This window comes from Xenia sp. Carnegie-2017, unplaced genomic scaffold (assembly GCF_021976095.1).
Source record: "Xenia sp. Carnegie-2017 unplaced genomic scaffold, XeniaSp_v1 HiC_scaffold_22, whole genome shotgun sequence".
In the NCBI taxonomy this organism is placed as follows: Eukaryota; Metazoa; Cnidaria; class Anthozoa; order Malacalcyonacea; family Xeniidae; genus Xenia; species Xenia sp. Carnegie-2017.
In genome coordinates this window covers 4,959,686-4,975,146 of record NW_025813485.1, presented here as the reverse complement: position 1 = coordinate 4,975,146, position 15,461 = coordinate 4,959,686, and the positions used below count along the sequence as shown (strand labels likewise).

Here is a 15,461-nt window from a genome sequence, read left to right as displayed (position 1 = left end):
TGTTTATTTACTTCGAAATTCTTTCCATGCCAACCAAAGAATATGATTGTTCTAGTTATATAATTATATTATATTACATAACAACATTGCTCTCTGTTGTTTTGCGTATACGATCATTCATATTCCATAACTATGTTATGTTATCAAAAAAATTTGTAAGCAGTTTTAAAATTTGGTGACAAAGATTGGTTTGAAATTCTAGATTAGAATCTTACTGTAACAAGAGAATGTGAATATCTTATTACGTAAAAATTTGCACGTGCAGGAAGTGCCAAAGTTGATAACAATATTTAAGAAGCTCAAAATAGATTCTTTTTCGAAGATTTCATAATCAGAGCACTCAGAAGTGCTATGAACCTTTTTGGATTTTGTGAAATGAAAGCTTTTAAACTGAAAAAATTATGGGTCAAAATTTCACCTATGTTAACTTTGATTAACCTTTAACCAGAAGCAATAATTTTTCTTAAACCTTAATCTGGTACTGACGAGATGCACGTAATTTGTCTAAAAGGAAATTCAATCACCAACGTACATTTACAACTATTGAAATAAAAAAAAATGAGACGGAAAAGGTTTGTTTACTGCTTGTCATGTCTTGCGTGATATTTTTTGGCGAAAGACAGTAAACAATATGGATGATATCATATTTTTTGGCAAAAACAAACAAAGAGTTGAGTTGAGACGACTTAGTATTCTATAATTGTAATGTGTATTTAGTCTACAGAATTAGGGTATGGTTGATGTCAAAACACAAAGTTTTTAAACAATACTGTGTATCAACTTTCGCACGCAACTATAGACTTTGAATTTCAAGGAGAAATTAGAAAGTTCCTTCTCTGTTGTAAGCTTAAATTAATCCTTCAGTTCCGTGACATCAATCCTTTTCCCTATGGTTGCTACAGGAATTAGGAAATTGTATCGAACGTTAGAGCTAATTTAATTTGAAGTTCATTCATGAGGATTTTTGCCAAAACATTTTACATTTTGGATTGTTTTGAAAAATAGTCATGGTCCATTTCATAATCATGATTGTTTTCACATATGAAATTTTTTTCCGTTTTAATCACAAAGAATTCCTTTCAGTAATTCATAACTTTTATCTATTTTTAAAGTCCTTTAATGATCGTCTTTAGGAAACGTCTATCATCGAATCTCCTGCGGTTTTAAAATTCAGACATCAACCGATGGTTGAATGGATTGTTTCACAATATATTTAAAGCGCGTATTTAACATAGTTTATTTAACAAAAATGTCTGAGTAGGCGTCTTGTACGTTTAGAACAAAGGTAACGACGAGTCGACAAGTGAAGATATCATTTAAATTAATTTAATTCTGCTGTTTATTTTCTTCGCAACGTAGCTATAAGCCGGTAGTTTTTCTTCAATCATATTTATCTCGAACGATGGACAATCCTGGTTTCAGCGAGGAGAATCTGTACAAAGATCGTAACGAGTCGTTCAGACACGCAGTTCGCGCGCCAAAGAGAAATAAAGGATTCTCGTGGAACGAACTTGGGATAAATCGCTGTCAAGATGTTGAAGTTAATGATGAATCAATGAAGGTAGAGGTTCAGGTCACCCATAAAGAGCCAAAGAAGGCAAAATACAACTGGAAACGATTTCTTCCCTGGGCACCAAGAAGCAACGAGTAATTATACATTTTACAATTTTAATTATGCCTTACCTAATTTGTGATAAACTTTGAGTACTTTTTTGCATGTTACATTACGTAGTGCACATTCATATATACCATACATAGTATTGTTGCTATTTATCGCTTTCTAATGCCGACAAAATATCGCTTATATATTCATAACAAAATTTCGTAATTATTTCAAATAAAATTTTCTGAAGAAGGATCACCAGCAAATGTCACATCCTTATAATCGATCATTGGTCAGCGATAAGTAGCAATTTTTTGTTTGCAAATAATTTAAATGAGGTTTTACCACAAAACAAAACATGTTTTCTTTATCAGTGTAGCCCTTTTGAATATGATGGTGAAATTACTGTTTATAAAAGATACAGATGACAGGATTTACATTTTATTTAGACCTAGCGATGGTTGTCTTAATTGATCTCTGTTGGTCGTTTACCCCAAGCTTCCAATTCTAAAGTTATACGTGTTCCATTCATGAACTCTTAGTAAAACTGACATTGATTTTTGGTTTTTAAACCTTAATATAATTCTGAAATGCACTTAAAATATTTGCAATTTTTAACTTATCCACTTGTGCGACAATGTTGCCAAAGTCACTCTGATTATTTTTTTTCATAACAGATATCCTGGGAAACATCCGATAGATGACTGTGGTTTCATACAACTGATGCTATATTCATGGATTACTCCTGTTTTCAGGAAAGGTTTCAAAAAACCTCTTGAATTACATGATCTAGGAAAATTACCTCAAACCGACTCTGCTGCCTTCAATTATCGACGACTACTGAAATTTTGGAAAGAAGAAGTGCGTGGTAATGGATTAGAAAATGCTTCAATCGGCAAGGCGCTTTTTAGAGCGATGCGAACACGAGCGTTGGCAGGTGGATTTATGTTTCTTCTTTCATTGCTCATTTCATTTGTTGGACCGGTATGTATTTGGTGACTGATTGCATAAATGTTAAATGGGGTCCTAATAATGTCAATTTTCATTTTGGCAAATTGAATTTCATTTGACTTACATTCAAACATGAAAGATAACATTTCAAATATCACGTTGTTGAGGACGCTCATTAATTTCAACTTTATATATACTACTTAGTAGATGAAATTTACTTTTCCTCTGCTGATACCTTTGCATTGCCTGAATAAACTATTTCCTATGCATGCTTTTCGTGTTTTCTTATAGAATTCTCTTATACATATTACATGCATGTATTGTTTTTCTGAGTCCATCAAGGCAATTCAAAATAGGAACTACAGAGGTGGACAGCTCTTGCCTCTTGCTCTTTATAGTTATCAATGAATTTCTTTTTTTAATGAAAAAAAATTGTTGCCTCAAGCAAAGCCCTGTTGACGTTATTTTCATCGGCATCGATTGCTCTGGCGATATGGCGAGATCAGAATTTCTTTCGTAAATAACTCAAAATTCTGCTAAGTAGCTAACAAACCACGGTATAGATAAACGCTTTAGCGTAGTCAGCCTCACTATGGTTACCTCAACGATTAGGGCATTCAAATTATAAAGATGATAATTTATTTCAATAAATATGCAGGACTTCAGAGCCCAAATTTTTGAAATGGCTCCCCCATGCTAGCTAGAAATATTATTTAAAATGCATGTCGGTATGAAAGTGTGTATGTACGAAACATTTTGGAAGTCCATCTATTTGAAAAGCAATCGTTTCATGTGATTATTGTGGGTTATATCAGTGTCTTAGCTTACAATTATCTTTTAGGCGTTTTTATTAAATAGAATCTTGAAATTTGTTGAATCGAAGACGGATTCTGTTGAGAAAGGAATCTTTTTGGTAAGCTAGTTATTACACTCAATTGATTTGTAGAAATGAACTAGATCCGGATTCGAAATAAATATTGTAATCAGAAAATCATAGACCAATGTTCCTTCTTTGACAGATGATATATCTCGGTTATGTTTGTATAATCACTGCCGCATTGTGGACAGTCATGAGTGCAACGATATTTTTATTTAATAACTTCATAAATTCTTTGTTGTGTACATTAATCGTCTGGGGGACAGATGTTTTTTCAATTCGTTTTGCGACTGCAGCTAAAATAGTGTGCAGTTCACTCTCAATAGAGTAATACTGAGAACTTACATAAAGTCATAAATAGAAAGAATGTTTTTGTTAATTTTGTGAGTTCACATTCGATATGTTTTGTATTATTTCTATATTTATTATTATCTTCATATGTTCATAGCTACATGCAGTCTATTTCTTCGTCAATACAGGTCATTGCTTTGATGATTACGGAAGTTGGCCGAAGCTGGACTCAGTCTCTGGGTTTCCTATTAAACCTGAGAACTGGCACAAAAGCTAGAGCAATGGTTTGGACTATGGTTTATAATAAAATGTCAAAACTAAAGAATGCTGGTGATAAATCAATTGGTGAGGTATACATCGAAATTTTCTTTAAAAAAAGCCCTTTGTAACTGAAAGTAATTTAAAATATTTTGGGCGATAAAAACAGTCGCTAAATACTTTGCAGCTTTATTTTTGCTGATGACATTAGACAACCTTACCACTGCCAGACAACATTATCATACCTTTGTGTAATTGATCTTTGTTATTGACAACGTCTGCTAACGTAATCAAGCACATTTAGATAATGTCTTTTACGTATAGCTTGTGAATATTTGTGCAAGTGATGCTCAACGTGTTTTTGAAGCTTTTGCCTATGGTCCATTTGTCATTGGTTAGTATACAATCATAAATACAGCTAAAAAGTAATCGATACATAAGATTACTGCATTTTTTGACGTGTTAGCTTTGGATCAGCCTTATTATAAGCGGTCAATACTGCACATCTTCAGCAGAGAAAACTCAATTTCTGATTCACATCATGTGTCACATTAAAACACACATGCACCCCCCTGTTATCACTGCGTATTTTATTGTTTTCAGGTGGTCCAGTTGCACTTATAGTTGTCATAACATACACGACGTACATTCTTGGACCATCTGCACTTTTAGGATGTTTTATATTTTTTGTGATGTTCCCAATTCAGGTTTGAATACTTATAAATCTCAAGTTGTCGAAGTAGGACTGTACTAATTTCTTTAAAAATTATTATAATTACTTTGTTAAAATGAAAATAATCCAATTTAAACCAATAAAATATAAACGTTTTCAATATGTTTGATCTCTATATCTTGACTGGACTAAACTTGCTACGCTACGGAACTCAAGTTATGAAACTTGTGGAAATTTGTTTCACTTGCTCGCTCGCTGTTCTTTGTTTGATTTAGAATATTTGGAATTAAGGCTGGAGCATGTAAATGATATTTTTTATATGAGTCTTACGTGAATTAGTAATATTGTCCTACTTGAATATACCATTTTCTTAATTATATGCTCGTTATGATAACGTAGATCGCACAAACTTTGATTTTCTAAGGGTATTGTCGGAAAATATTCTGGAAAATTCCGTGGGAAAGCTGTACGCATTACTGATCAAAGAGTAAAACTAATGAATGAAGTTCTAAGCTGCATAAAGTTGATCAAAATGTATGCTTGGGAAAAATCCTTTGCTAAAGTCATTGGAGGTAATAAAAATGAAGTCATCAAACAGTCACAAAACTATTCTGAAAGCTTTGTATAGGCTAGTTTTTGCGTACTTCTTCTGAACTTCTATATAAATGACTGGAAACTAGTGTCCTCAACAGAACAACGTAAGTGCATGTGATTATATGTTTGCTTTTCGTTTGTTTGCTGGATAAATTAAAATAAAGATAATGGTGAGCGTGGAACTTTCTAATCTTGTGGAATATTATAAGAACAAGCCCGTTGAAATAGTTTTGGATTTTAAGACTTAAGTTATATGATTGATATCTATTCATCTGCTTCTTTTATGTATGTTATACTTTTATCTTTCAATTGTTTTTTAGACATTCGACAGAAGGAAACATCTGTTCTCGGTGATTCAGCTGTATTACAAAGTTTGAATGTTTCTTTGACTAACGCGGTTTCAACGTTTTCAACAGCTATCACTTTTATTGTTCATATTTACACTGGCAATGATTTACTTGCATCTCAGGTTTGTATAAGACACGTAAGATGCCATTCAATATAATTCAACCAAAACTTGCAAATTTAATACCTACTTTATTTTTTTCAGGCATTTACTGTTATTGCTGTATTCAACACAATGATATTCGCTTTTGCAGTCTTGCCATTAGGTATAAGAGCGTTGGCTGAGGCAAAGGTTTCCATGAAAAGACTTAAAGTATGCTGTTCATGGTTTATTTTAGTTTGTGTTGGTTACAAATCATTTCATTTATAACGACGATTTCTCTAAAATTAATCAAGAATTCAAATCAAACATGTTTTGTTGAACGATGTAGCTATTCTCTGTAAATGAAGTCACAATTTTTTGTCAGAGTCTACTGCAAATGGATGAATATGAACCTTGGTCAGTAAAACCACAAGATGAATGTGTTGCTGTAGAAATGAAAAATGCCACCTTCGGGTGGAATGAGGTAGAAAAAAAGAAAGTTTTGATGTATTTGTAAATGCAAATATCTATTTCCTCTTGTAATGCACTATTACTACTATATAATGATTTAATAATTTGCAGTGATTGATGATGAATTTTTTGTTTGTGGTCGACATGCATTACAAATTTCCATTTTGTTATCCTTTGTGAGCTTCATCCTCCTTCTTTTTAAGGTGAAATTAAAACCTCAAAAGAAATTTATACCTGGGGTTGACAAAAATGACAAGCAGACAAAAGAAGGTTAGTTTCAATCTTATCTCAAGCTGTAAATTCCTTACAAATCATCCATCAATTTGATAGCAAAAAAATATCAGTAATATATTCAGAACCAATAAAAATCATATAAACCTATAACTTTGATATTAAACGCAGTAATAGATTGAAGAGTGTCGGGTTATTAGTGTAGAGTAAAATCATTTTTGAAAAAACATAAAAATAATATTTGAAAATTTTTGGAGTATTAAACTTAAGTTTTATATTGACTATTTTAATGTTTCGAATTCTTTTTTGTGACTTCTGAAATTCTATCAATGCAAGCTAGAATATTTTAACGAGATTTCATACATACTTTTTCTATGAAAGATCGTTCTGCGGCCAACGGACTTAAACAACGTGTTGCTCCTGAAGAATTTAAAACTGAGTTGGTGAAGACTTTGTTTGACATTAATCTCACTTTTAAAAAGGTATACTTGTTGCTAGTTTAGGTTAAGGCTTCAATTGATTCATCTACATAAGTTACCTCCTAACTATGTTGATAATTACTAAGGTTATACAGTCGAACAATTTTTTTAGCCACTCTCTTACTCAAGGTTTCCATAGCTAGCATATTTTTACTCTTCGAAATATTCTTTCCCTTGTATCTTTATGTCAAGTTCTTCGCTTACTCCTTCACCACATCCATCCCTTTCTTACATGGCCATCCTTCTTTCATCTCCCTGGCTTTGCCCATGCAAATTAAAAATAAGACGGTAAAACAATAGTCTTATGACGATGGTAAAATGGTCTTCAACATCATTGATATTCTTTATTGTTTGGTTTCTTCGTGCTAGCGTCAACTAATTGGAGTTTGTGGAAGTGTTGGAAGTGGAAAAAGTTCTCTGATAAACGCAATCCTTGCACAAGTAACAGTATAGTTTTTTGAGTTTTACTTCAGTTAGTACTTCTTCCTCTTTGCTTAAAAATCATTATCTTCTTAAGATGAATTTAGTCGAAGGTAATGTTTATGTAAACGGATCTATGGCTTATGCAGCTCAACAGGTAAAAATAATATTAACTCTTTTTTGTGAATTCCTAAAATATATTTTATTTCAGTAAAATGCAAAATATTTTTTTCGTCAAGGCTTGGTTGATGAATGCTACAGTCCAGGAAAATATTCTCTTTGGCCAGGCAATGAAACCAGCTCGGTTGGCTCATTTGAAATCAAGATTTATGTATAAATCATAAAAGTTTATATTGTAATGCTTTATATAGGTATGAAAAAATGATATCAACATGCTGTTTGCAACAAGATTTGGATATTTTCCCTCATGGAGATCAAACTGAGGTATTTGAGTATATTTTTATACTTTTGTGATAAAATTACCAGATTTCCTCATAAATCATCAAAACATTTTTGTCATTAAACAGATTCTAATTGATTTAGGGTGGTTTTCGTAATTTTTGTCACTGCTTGCTTATACACTAAAGTTGTTACTTTTTTACATGTCAACTTCTTGTTGATATTTAGATTGGAGAACGAGGAATTAACTTGAGTGGCGGTCAGAAACAGCGTATAAGTTTAGCAAGGGCTGCTTATGCAAACAAAGTAAATGTATTCAAATCTTGTTTTGTAAAATACCTCTAATGTAGGCATGAACATTTTGATAGATTCAGAAACTTTATCCTATTATTACCTTGCACATATACAATTAGATGGCTAAGCTGTTAATCTTTTCAAAAATTCAATCACTGTTTTTCTTGCTTGGTTTTGTTGTATGGCGTATTGTATCAATGTAAACACAATGTTCACCTTCCCTTCAGTGTTATAGCTAATAATCAACAAACTTTTTTGTGTAACTTTTTTCAGGATATTTATCTGCTTGACGATCCTCTTAGCGCTGTGGACGTCCATGTTGGAGAACACATTTTCAACAACTGTATCAAGAATGCATTATCAGGAAAAACAATCATTTTTGTGACGCATCAGCTACAGGTGACTTAGTTTTAAGTACAGAGATTTGTATGTTAACCATACCGCATTTTGAATGTGGCTTTCGTGCTTGTAGTACATGACACACAACTTTTCAAGTCTGCGTCGTTTTTGCCATAATTGTTCTTTGATGATGTGCAAATTTTTAATTTCCTAGAAATTTTTGAAGTATTTCTTTGCAAAAACACTGAGAAAATAAGCTGTTGTATATTGTAAAATAACTTTATTGAATTTATAGCTAATATAGGAAATGCAAACGATGAATGTATATAGTAGCTAAGTTCAGGGAAAGGTGTTCTACATAAAAATATGTCAATATCATTTAAATGCTTGAAGATACACACATGTACATATTTTGTAGGGTATTTTGTGCACAAGGGATCACAGAGGAACAACAAGGAAATAAGTTTCTTGATCCATTGAATTATATATCATATATGTGCAAGTTTTTCATTTTTGTTAACTTTAGTTTAATTATCGCGGATGACATTTTGTTAGGAGTGTACGAATTGCTAAAATTTTGAGTTTTTTCCGAAATTGTGACACTTAATAATTGTGTGAACATCTGCTTTTAATAGTACTTAAAGCATTGTGACGTCGTGGTTTTGTTGAAAGATGGTTGTATTGCTGAAATGAGCTCTTATGAAAAACTTATGTCTGATGAAAAGGTACTAAAAGACCTTCTATGTATCACGTTCACTTGTATAAAAACTAATTAATTAGTTTTTGGATTGGATTTCTTCATTAGTGATCTGTATCAAGTATGCAGACACTGCTATTAGCAGATTGATTGCAATGACGTAAAAAGAGTGTTATTGACATTCTACTTTCACTGTCAAACACTGTCATTTTCTAATTTTGTATAACAACATATTTTACATTTTAAGATTAGGAATACGGCATGTAAACCAAACTAAACAAAAAGGACATCAACTATATCATTTGCATGTTTTCATTGTCAGAGTTGTTCGTCAGTTTTTATGCAAGGAAAGGAAAGTTTATTGGCTAGTTTACATGGTTGAACTAAGCATGATTTTACTTGAGAAGAATTGAACAAGTCAATAATATAATTCATTAATTATAGAGTTGATTTTGAATCGATTTCACAATATTTTTGTCGATAAGGAATGCCATGAAGAATCTGAAAAGCCTGTTTGATGAAAGTAGTTTTTTTCATTAGGAATTTTCAGTATTAGTACAAAACTATCACAAAAAATTGGGGACGATAGAAAGCGAAGAAGAGGAAGATAACAAAGACTCCGAGATGATTTCAAAAAGCGGTTCTTCCCACGATAAAATAATTAATGGCAACGCTGGTGCTCCTACGAAAAGTTTCGATGATGAGAAGGAAATGATGAAGGCACAAGAATTAAATGGACATATAAAAGGCAAAGGTAATAATTGATTGCTTTATATTACATAAATAACCTTCGATGGAAAAAAAATTTGTAGCGCAATAGTTTTCACATACAGAAGTTGCGTTGTGTATGTGAAAATAAGTTTTAATGCGACAAAATGTCTTCGAAAAATCTGTTTGGTTTCAGATCATCTGATGAAAGCTGAAGATCGTAAAGTAGGAAGGGTTTCATTCTCTACCTACTTACGTTATTGTAAAGCTGCTGGAGGTAGGATTTTGAACAGCTTTTTTACTTATGAAGATGGAAAATAAAAACATCTTTTAAGTAGACGCAAAGTGAAGTGTTTAATGGGATTTACTATAGGAATACTGATCTTTTAAATAAATTGTGTATATGAAAAACATGATTTGAAAAATGGATTATCTCTTACAGGGATTTGTATCGCTAGTTGCGTATTATTGATGTTGACAATCATTACATTATTGAGAGTCTTCAGTGATATTTGGTTAGGACGGTGGATTAATGATGGAAGTGGCAACAGTGTAAGGGGATTAATTTATTCAAATTGCGTGAAAATTACCTTTGCTAACTTTCTGATGGTGTTGTGTATGATTCTAACAATCATTAAAATGTCATCCATCCAACCTTTAATTAAATATTACTCAAAAACAAACCAATATGCAATGAATGCTTCCGTGTTAAGCTTGGGTACTATATATAGCCTTCGCTTCCATAATTAGTTGAATGAATTTAATTTTAGACAGAAAACGACGAATCCCTTGGTAAGCTTAATGACAATCCTGATGTGGATTTTTATGCGGCAGTGTATGGATCGGCATTGGCAGTAATTCTCTTCCTTCTTATCATTAAATGTTTTATATTCGTCCGGGTTATGCTGCGCGCTTCTTCCAGCCTTCACAATCAAGTATTTAATGCAGTTACCCGAAGTCCAATGGAGTTTTTCGATACAACACCAACTGGTCAAATTCTTAATCGATTCTCCAAAGATATTGATGAAATTGATACCAGATTATCATTTCTTGTTGAAGCTTTCATACTTAACATAACGTTTTTACTGAGCACAATAGTGCTAATTGTCGTATTGTTTTATTGGTTTATCATAGCTCTCGTATTCTTCTTAGCTGTTTTTATATTTCTAAACATAACATTCCGTCGTTCTGTTCGTGAGTTGAAGCGACTTGACAACATATCTAGATCACCTATATTCTCTCATATATCAGCATCCGTCCAAGGTCTTTCCACATTACATGCTTATGGAAAAACTGAAGAGTTCTCTCAACAGTTTGAGAAACTTCTTGACAAAAACACGTTGCCATTTTTCGTATTCAACGTGTCTCATCGATGGTTAGCTGTCCGTTTGGATTTGATAACTGTTGGGATAACTACGGTGACCGCACTTCTTGTCGTGTTATTACGAGACGATGTCCCTGCTGCCTTGGGTGGACTCGCCATAACATATGCAATACGTGTAAGTTGTATATACGAATTTTTAAGCTTATAAAAACAACCTCTATGCTTGGAAACTGTAATGTGCATCTCTAGAGGAATCAACTGTATGGTTTTTTGCTCTTCTCATTACTATGAAAGTAGCTATTTTTGAAAAATAAGTTCAAGCAAATAACAAAGTTTGAGTATTAGATTAACGTTATAGTTCAAAAAACAAATTCCGAGTTTCTTTACTTTATGGTTATCTTATACATTTTTTCCTGTAATCTGACTCCTTCGAAAGTATATCTTACATTTTAATGCCTCTTTACATTTTACCTCCGACATTGGTTAATCCCGCTATAAATTTTACTAAATTTATTTTTATAGATTTCTGGCCTTTTACAATTCACTGTTCGACTTTCAGCCGAAACTGAAGCGATCTTTACAAGTGTGGAACGTGTTTTACATTACATTGATAACCTAAAGTCAGAAGCTCCTAGTTCAATACCAGACAAAACGCCTGATGAACATTGGCCTTCAATGGGAAGTCTGTCTATGACGGGAGTAAAGGTTTGCAATTTCTAGAAATAAATTTTGGCCTTTCCCAAAATCATAATTCGCCCACGTAACTCTTAAAAAAGTATTTGCACCTTCATACTGTTTAAGGTGTTTTTACCACTATAGCTTGTGCTGTTACTGCATATGAATTTATCTTGGTTTTAAACTTATTGTAACTTGACTTCACCTGAAATGTATTTAAATAAATGATAAATGATTGCTTTTCATAGATGAAATACAGAGAGAACTTGCCCCTAGTGCTGAAAGGAATTACCTGCAACATAAAAGCTCAAGAGAAAATCGGAATTGTGGGTCGAACTGGTTCTGGAAAGTCTTCCATTGGAGTCGTTCTTTTCCGTTTGGTTGAGCCTGTTGAAGGCATAATTACCATAGACGGAATTGACACGTTAAAAATTGGTAAGAAATATATTGAAATAAACAGAAAGTTCCAGCGACCACAAGGAAGAATTTTATCAACTAAAAACACAAATTAACCGTGAGAGTAAGAGGATTTTTCTGTATGGGAGAATAATTCTCTTGCATTCTAGCGTTAATCAGCTGAATCGAGTTAAAAGAGACCATTATACATGAGTCAGAAAGACCGAATGGCGTTATTCATAAATATCACTTTCTAAGCTCAACCATAAATGTTAACCAGGAAATTAATTTTATTTAGTCATTTCTATAATCATCAAAATTGCTAGGGTTTGCTGTTTACTTCTTTACTACTACTACTACTCTATACTTTCGTTATTTATTATTCCAATATTTTGCTTTTGTGTATACCACTTAAGAAATAAAAGATGTTTACTGTGTTTGCACAGGCTTATACAAACTGAGGAGATCTTTGGGAGAACTCTAGAGCAGATCAGTGAGTGCAAGCCCAAGACCGAAGGTCGAGGGTTGCACCTGCTCGAGAGTTCTCACAAACGTCTCCGAGCATAAGCGAGTGCAAACACGAAAAACATCTTTTATTTCTTTTATAAAATAACAATAATTCGAAAAAGACAAACATTTTTAATTTTCCTTTAAAATGTATTCATGAACGTTTTGCAAATTTTCTTTGATTGATTGATTGATTTGATTGATTTGATTTGTTGAGCTCAGATCTCTTTTGCACAGGCTAATGCAAACACGGCTCTAGACCAATCAGCGCACGCATTTTGTTTTTATTTATATCTTTTATAATACAAACTTTTTACGATCTTAAGGATCTTCAGTTCTTTTTTGTGAACGTCTTTGACAATTGTATGTTTTTTAGGTCTCGACGATCTTCGATCTAAGTTGTCAATCATCCCACAAGATCCTGTTCTATTTATAGGGACTGTAAGGTAGGAGATACCAAGAAATGGAAGAATTTATCTTATTTCATGTTTTGGACTATTAATAGCGAATTATACGACTATCAGGAACAGCTGTTGAATAGAACAAGCTTGGTTTTCTTGCAGAAATCAAAGTATAAGGCGATTAATTAAGACCCCATGCACGATTCATACATAAATTTGGTGCACATTACAGTTTTAAAGAATATTCAGGTGGATTGAAAGGACCAAGGCTGGGTTGTGACGAAGTCTACATAGTTGTATGGAAAAAAGAGATAAATAGCAATGCTAAGAGGCGATATAACTTTTGACTTAAGCCACTTTTAGTATGTGAGATATTAGATGACTTCCATTTGTGCACAGCATGTTGTTTTATATCAGGTATAACTTGGATCCATTTAACAAACATTCTGATGAAGAAGTGTGGCTTGCATTAGAGCAATCACACATGAAGGAAACGATCAGTGATCTGCCCTTGAAACTTCAAGCACCAATCATTGAAAATGGAGAAAATTTTTCCGTCGGTGAACGACAATTGATGTGTATGGCAAGAGCTTTACTTAGAAATTGTAAGGTAATGCAACAAACTGTGTTTTCTCCTTTAGAAAACTGATTACCTTTTTAAAATATTCTTTATAGAATTTTTTAATTGTAAATTTTATTCTTTAATAAAAAACATACTTTTGAGCAAAATCAGAAATTCATGAAAAATTTCAAGTATAAGTGGTTTAGTTGGATGTTAGTTAACTTTGAAACCAGTTGTTTACTAAAGTATGCGAGATACTGGAATCTTTTAACTTCTCTTAACTACTATTACGTTAGAACTTTCTTATCTTTAGATTCTTATGCTGGATGAAGCCACTGCTGCAATTGATGCTAAGACTGGTATGGCTAAACAATACGTGTAATTATATTATTAATGTGTTATGTGGCATTTGAGATCATATGGAAATGTGTTACGTATGATACAAACGGCGATAGGATGAATGACTGATCGATATTTACTGTATAATCTTACAGATGAGAAAATTCAAGAAACAATACGTAAAGCATTTAAAAATTGTACTATGTTAACGATCGCACATCGTCTAAACACAGTAATGGATTCTGATAAAATAATGGTGATGGAACAAGGCCAGGTATGTGATAAAAAATTAGGAAACATTTTGTTTAACTTTCATGCACGTGACCAATTTTACGGTCATTTTTGATAGATTGTTGAATTTGACAAACCGTCTACACTACTGGCAAACAAAGACTCGATCTTTAGCTCACTTGTTGCTGCCACTGAAAAGAGTCATGAAAATGAAAGAACTTTGAAAGTATAATGGTCGTCAACTCATTGTTTAATATGTTTCTTTATGGTTCATTTTACGGACATTATTCCCTTTTTAATTACCAGAGAGTATTTATAAGGGACTAAAAAACAAGGTGCTCCCCTCCCCTCAAAAAATAACATGGAAATTATCTTATTTTCGTAACTGATAACTTGTTTAATGACACTGAAGAGAAGTAAATGAAATTTTGCAGTAAACATCCATAGATGTTTGTGAACAATAAGATGCCCTATTTGAGAGACTCAGTATTGCAATTACGATCAGTTGTAAAGTATTTTAAATCGAAAATCTATTTAAAGACATGTACTAGTACTTACTCCGCATCTGCTGTTATAAAATGACAACAATAAAAAAAGGCGCTTATTGACTCTATATAGTTGTGTTTCCATGAGTCTGTGCGAACAGATCTGAACTCAAACAATGAAAAAAAACAATTAATCAAAGAGAATTTGCAAATCAATCAGGAAAACATTTTAGAGGAAAAATGAAAAGGGTGTTTTACATTTGTCTGTTTTGCATTATTGTTATTTTTTAAAAGAAATATAAGATGTTAACTGTGTTTGCACAGGCTATGCTAAACATGGAGACGATATGAGAATTCTCGATCGAGCAGGTGCAATCCTCGACCTTCATTCTCGACTTGCACTGATCCATTCTCGAGTTCTCCAAAAGGTCTCCTCGGTTAGCATAAGCCTGTGCAAACACAGTAAACATCTTTTACTTCTTTATTGATATACAGGGTGTAAATAAATAGAAGACCTTCAGAAAATGACTTATTGTGATAATTTCAATGCCAATCATAATGTTAAGCCCAGAGTTTCATGAAGTATTACTAACCCCTTAATAACCGAGCGCGAGGTCTTTACGGAGAAATATCGAGGTTTTTTGTACCGACCGATCCCGTAGGGCAAGGTTTGTACAAAAACCGATATTTCTCTGTGAAAGTGAGGATATTAAAGGGTTTATTGTATGGCATTATTTGACCTGAAACGAAGATTGTTTTTTTCTTCCTTATTGCTGTTTTGTACTGTTTAACTTTCACTTTTCTAGTTTTCGTCAGTAAAAAAATAAAT

At 32.8% G+C, this 15,461-nt stretch overlaps 1 protein-coding gene across 2 annotated transcripts; it reads left to right on the top strand.

The window, feature by feature from the left end:
- The first annotated feature begins 999 nt into the window (after window positions 1-999).
- Window positions 1,000-14,760, top strand: LOC124446530 (ATP-binding cassette sub-family C member 5-like). 2 transcript variants are annotated; one of them, XM_046997373.1, is made up of 30 exons: window positions 1,000-1,647; window positions 2,281-2,587; window positions 3,396-3,467; window positions 3,911-4,072; window positions 4,305-4,374; window positions 4,584-4,687; window positions 5,078-5,225; window positions 5,568-5,716; window positions 5,798-5,905; window positions 6,060-6,158; window positions 6,349-6,415; window positions 6,758-6,858; window positions 7,225-7,296; window positions 7,373-7,432; window positions 7,515-7,579; window positions 7,647-7,719; window positions 7,903-7,980; window positions 8,242-8,367; window positions 8,943-9,032; window positions 9,545-9,758; window positions 9,909-9,989; window positions 10,155-10,264; window positions 10,483-11,211; window positions 11,559-11,741; window positions 11,960-12,146; window positions 12,991-13,060; window positions 13,433-13,625; window positions 13,891-13,936; window positions 14,072-14,190; window positions 14,266-14,760. In XM_046997373.1, the coding sequence occupies exons 1-30, from the start codon at window positions 1,403-1,405 to the stop codon at window positions 14,377-14,379; spliced, it is 4,242 nt and encodes a 1,413-aa protein (XP_046853329.1). In that variant the 5' UTR covers window positions 1,000-1,402; the 3' UTR covers window positions 14,380-14,760. The 2 variants fall into 2 exon arrangements, with proteins under 2 accessions (XP_046853329.1, XP_046853330.1); XM_046997374.1 differs by lacking the exons at window positions 1,000-1,647; window positions 2,281-2,587 and having other exon boundaries at window positions 3,911-4,067.
- The last annotated feature ends 701 nt before the right edge of the window (window positions 14,761-15,461 follow it).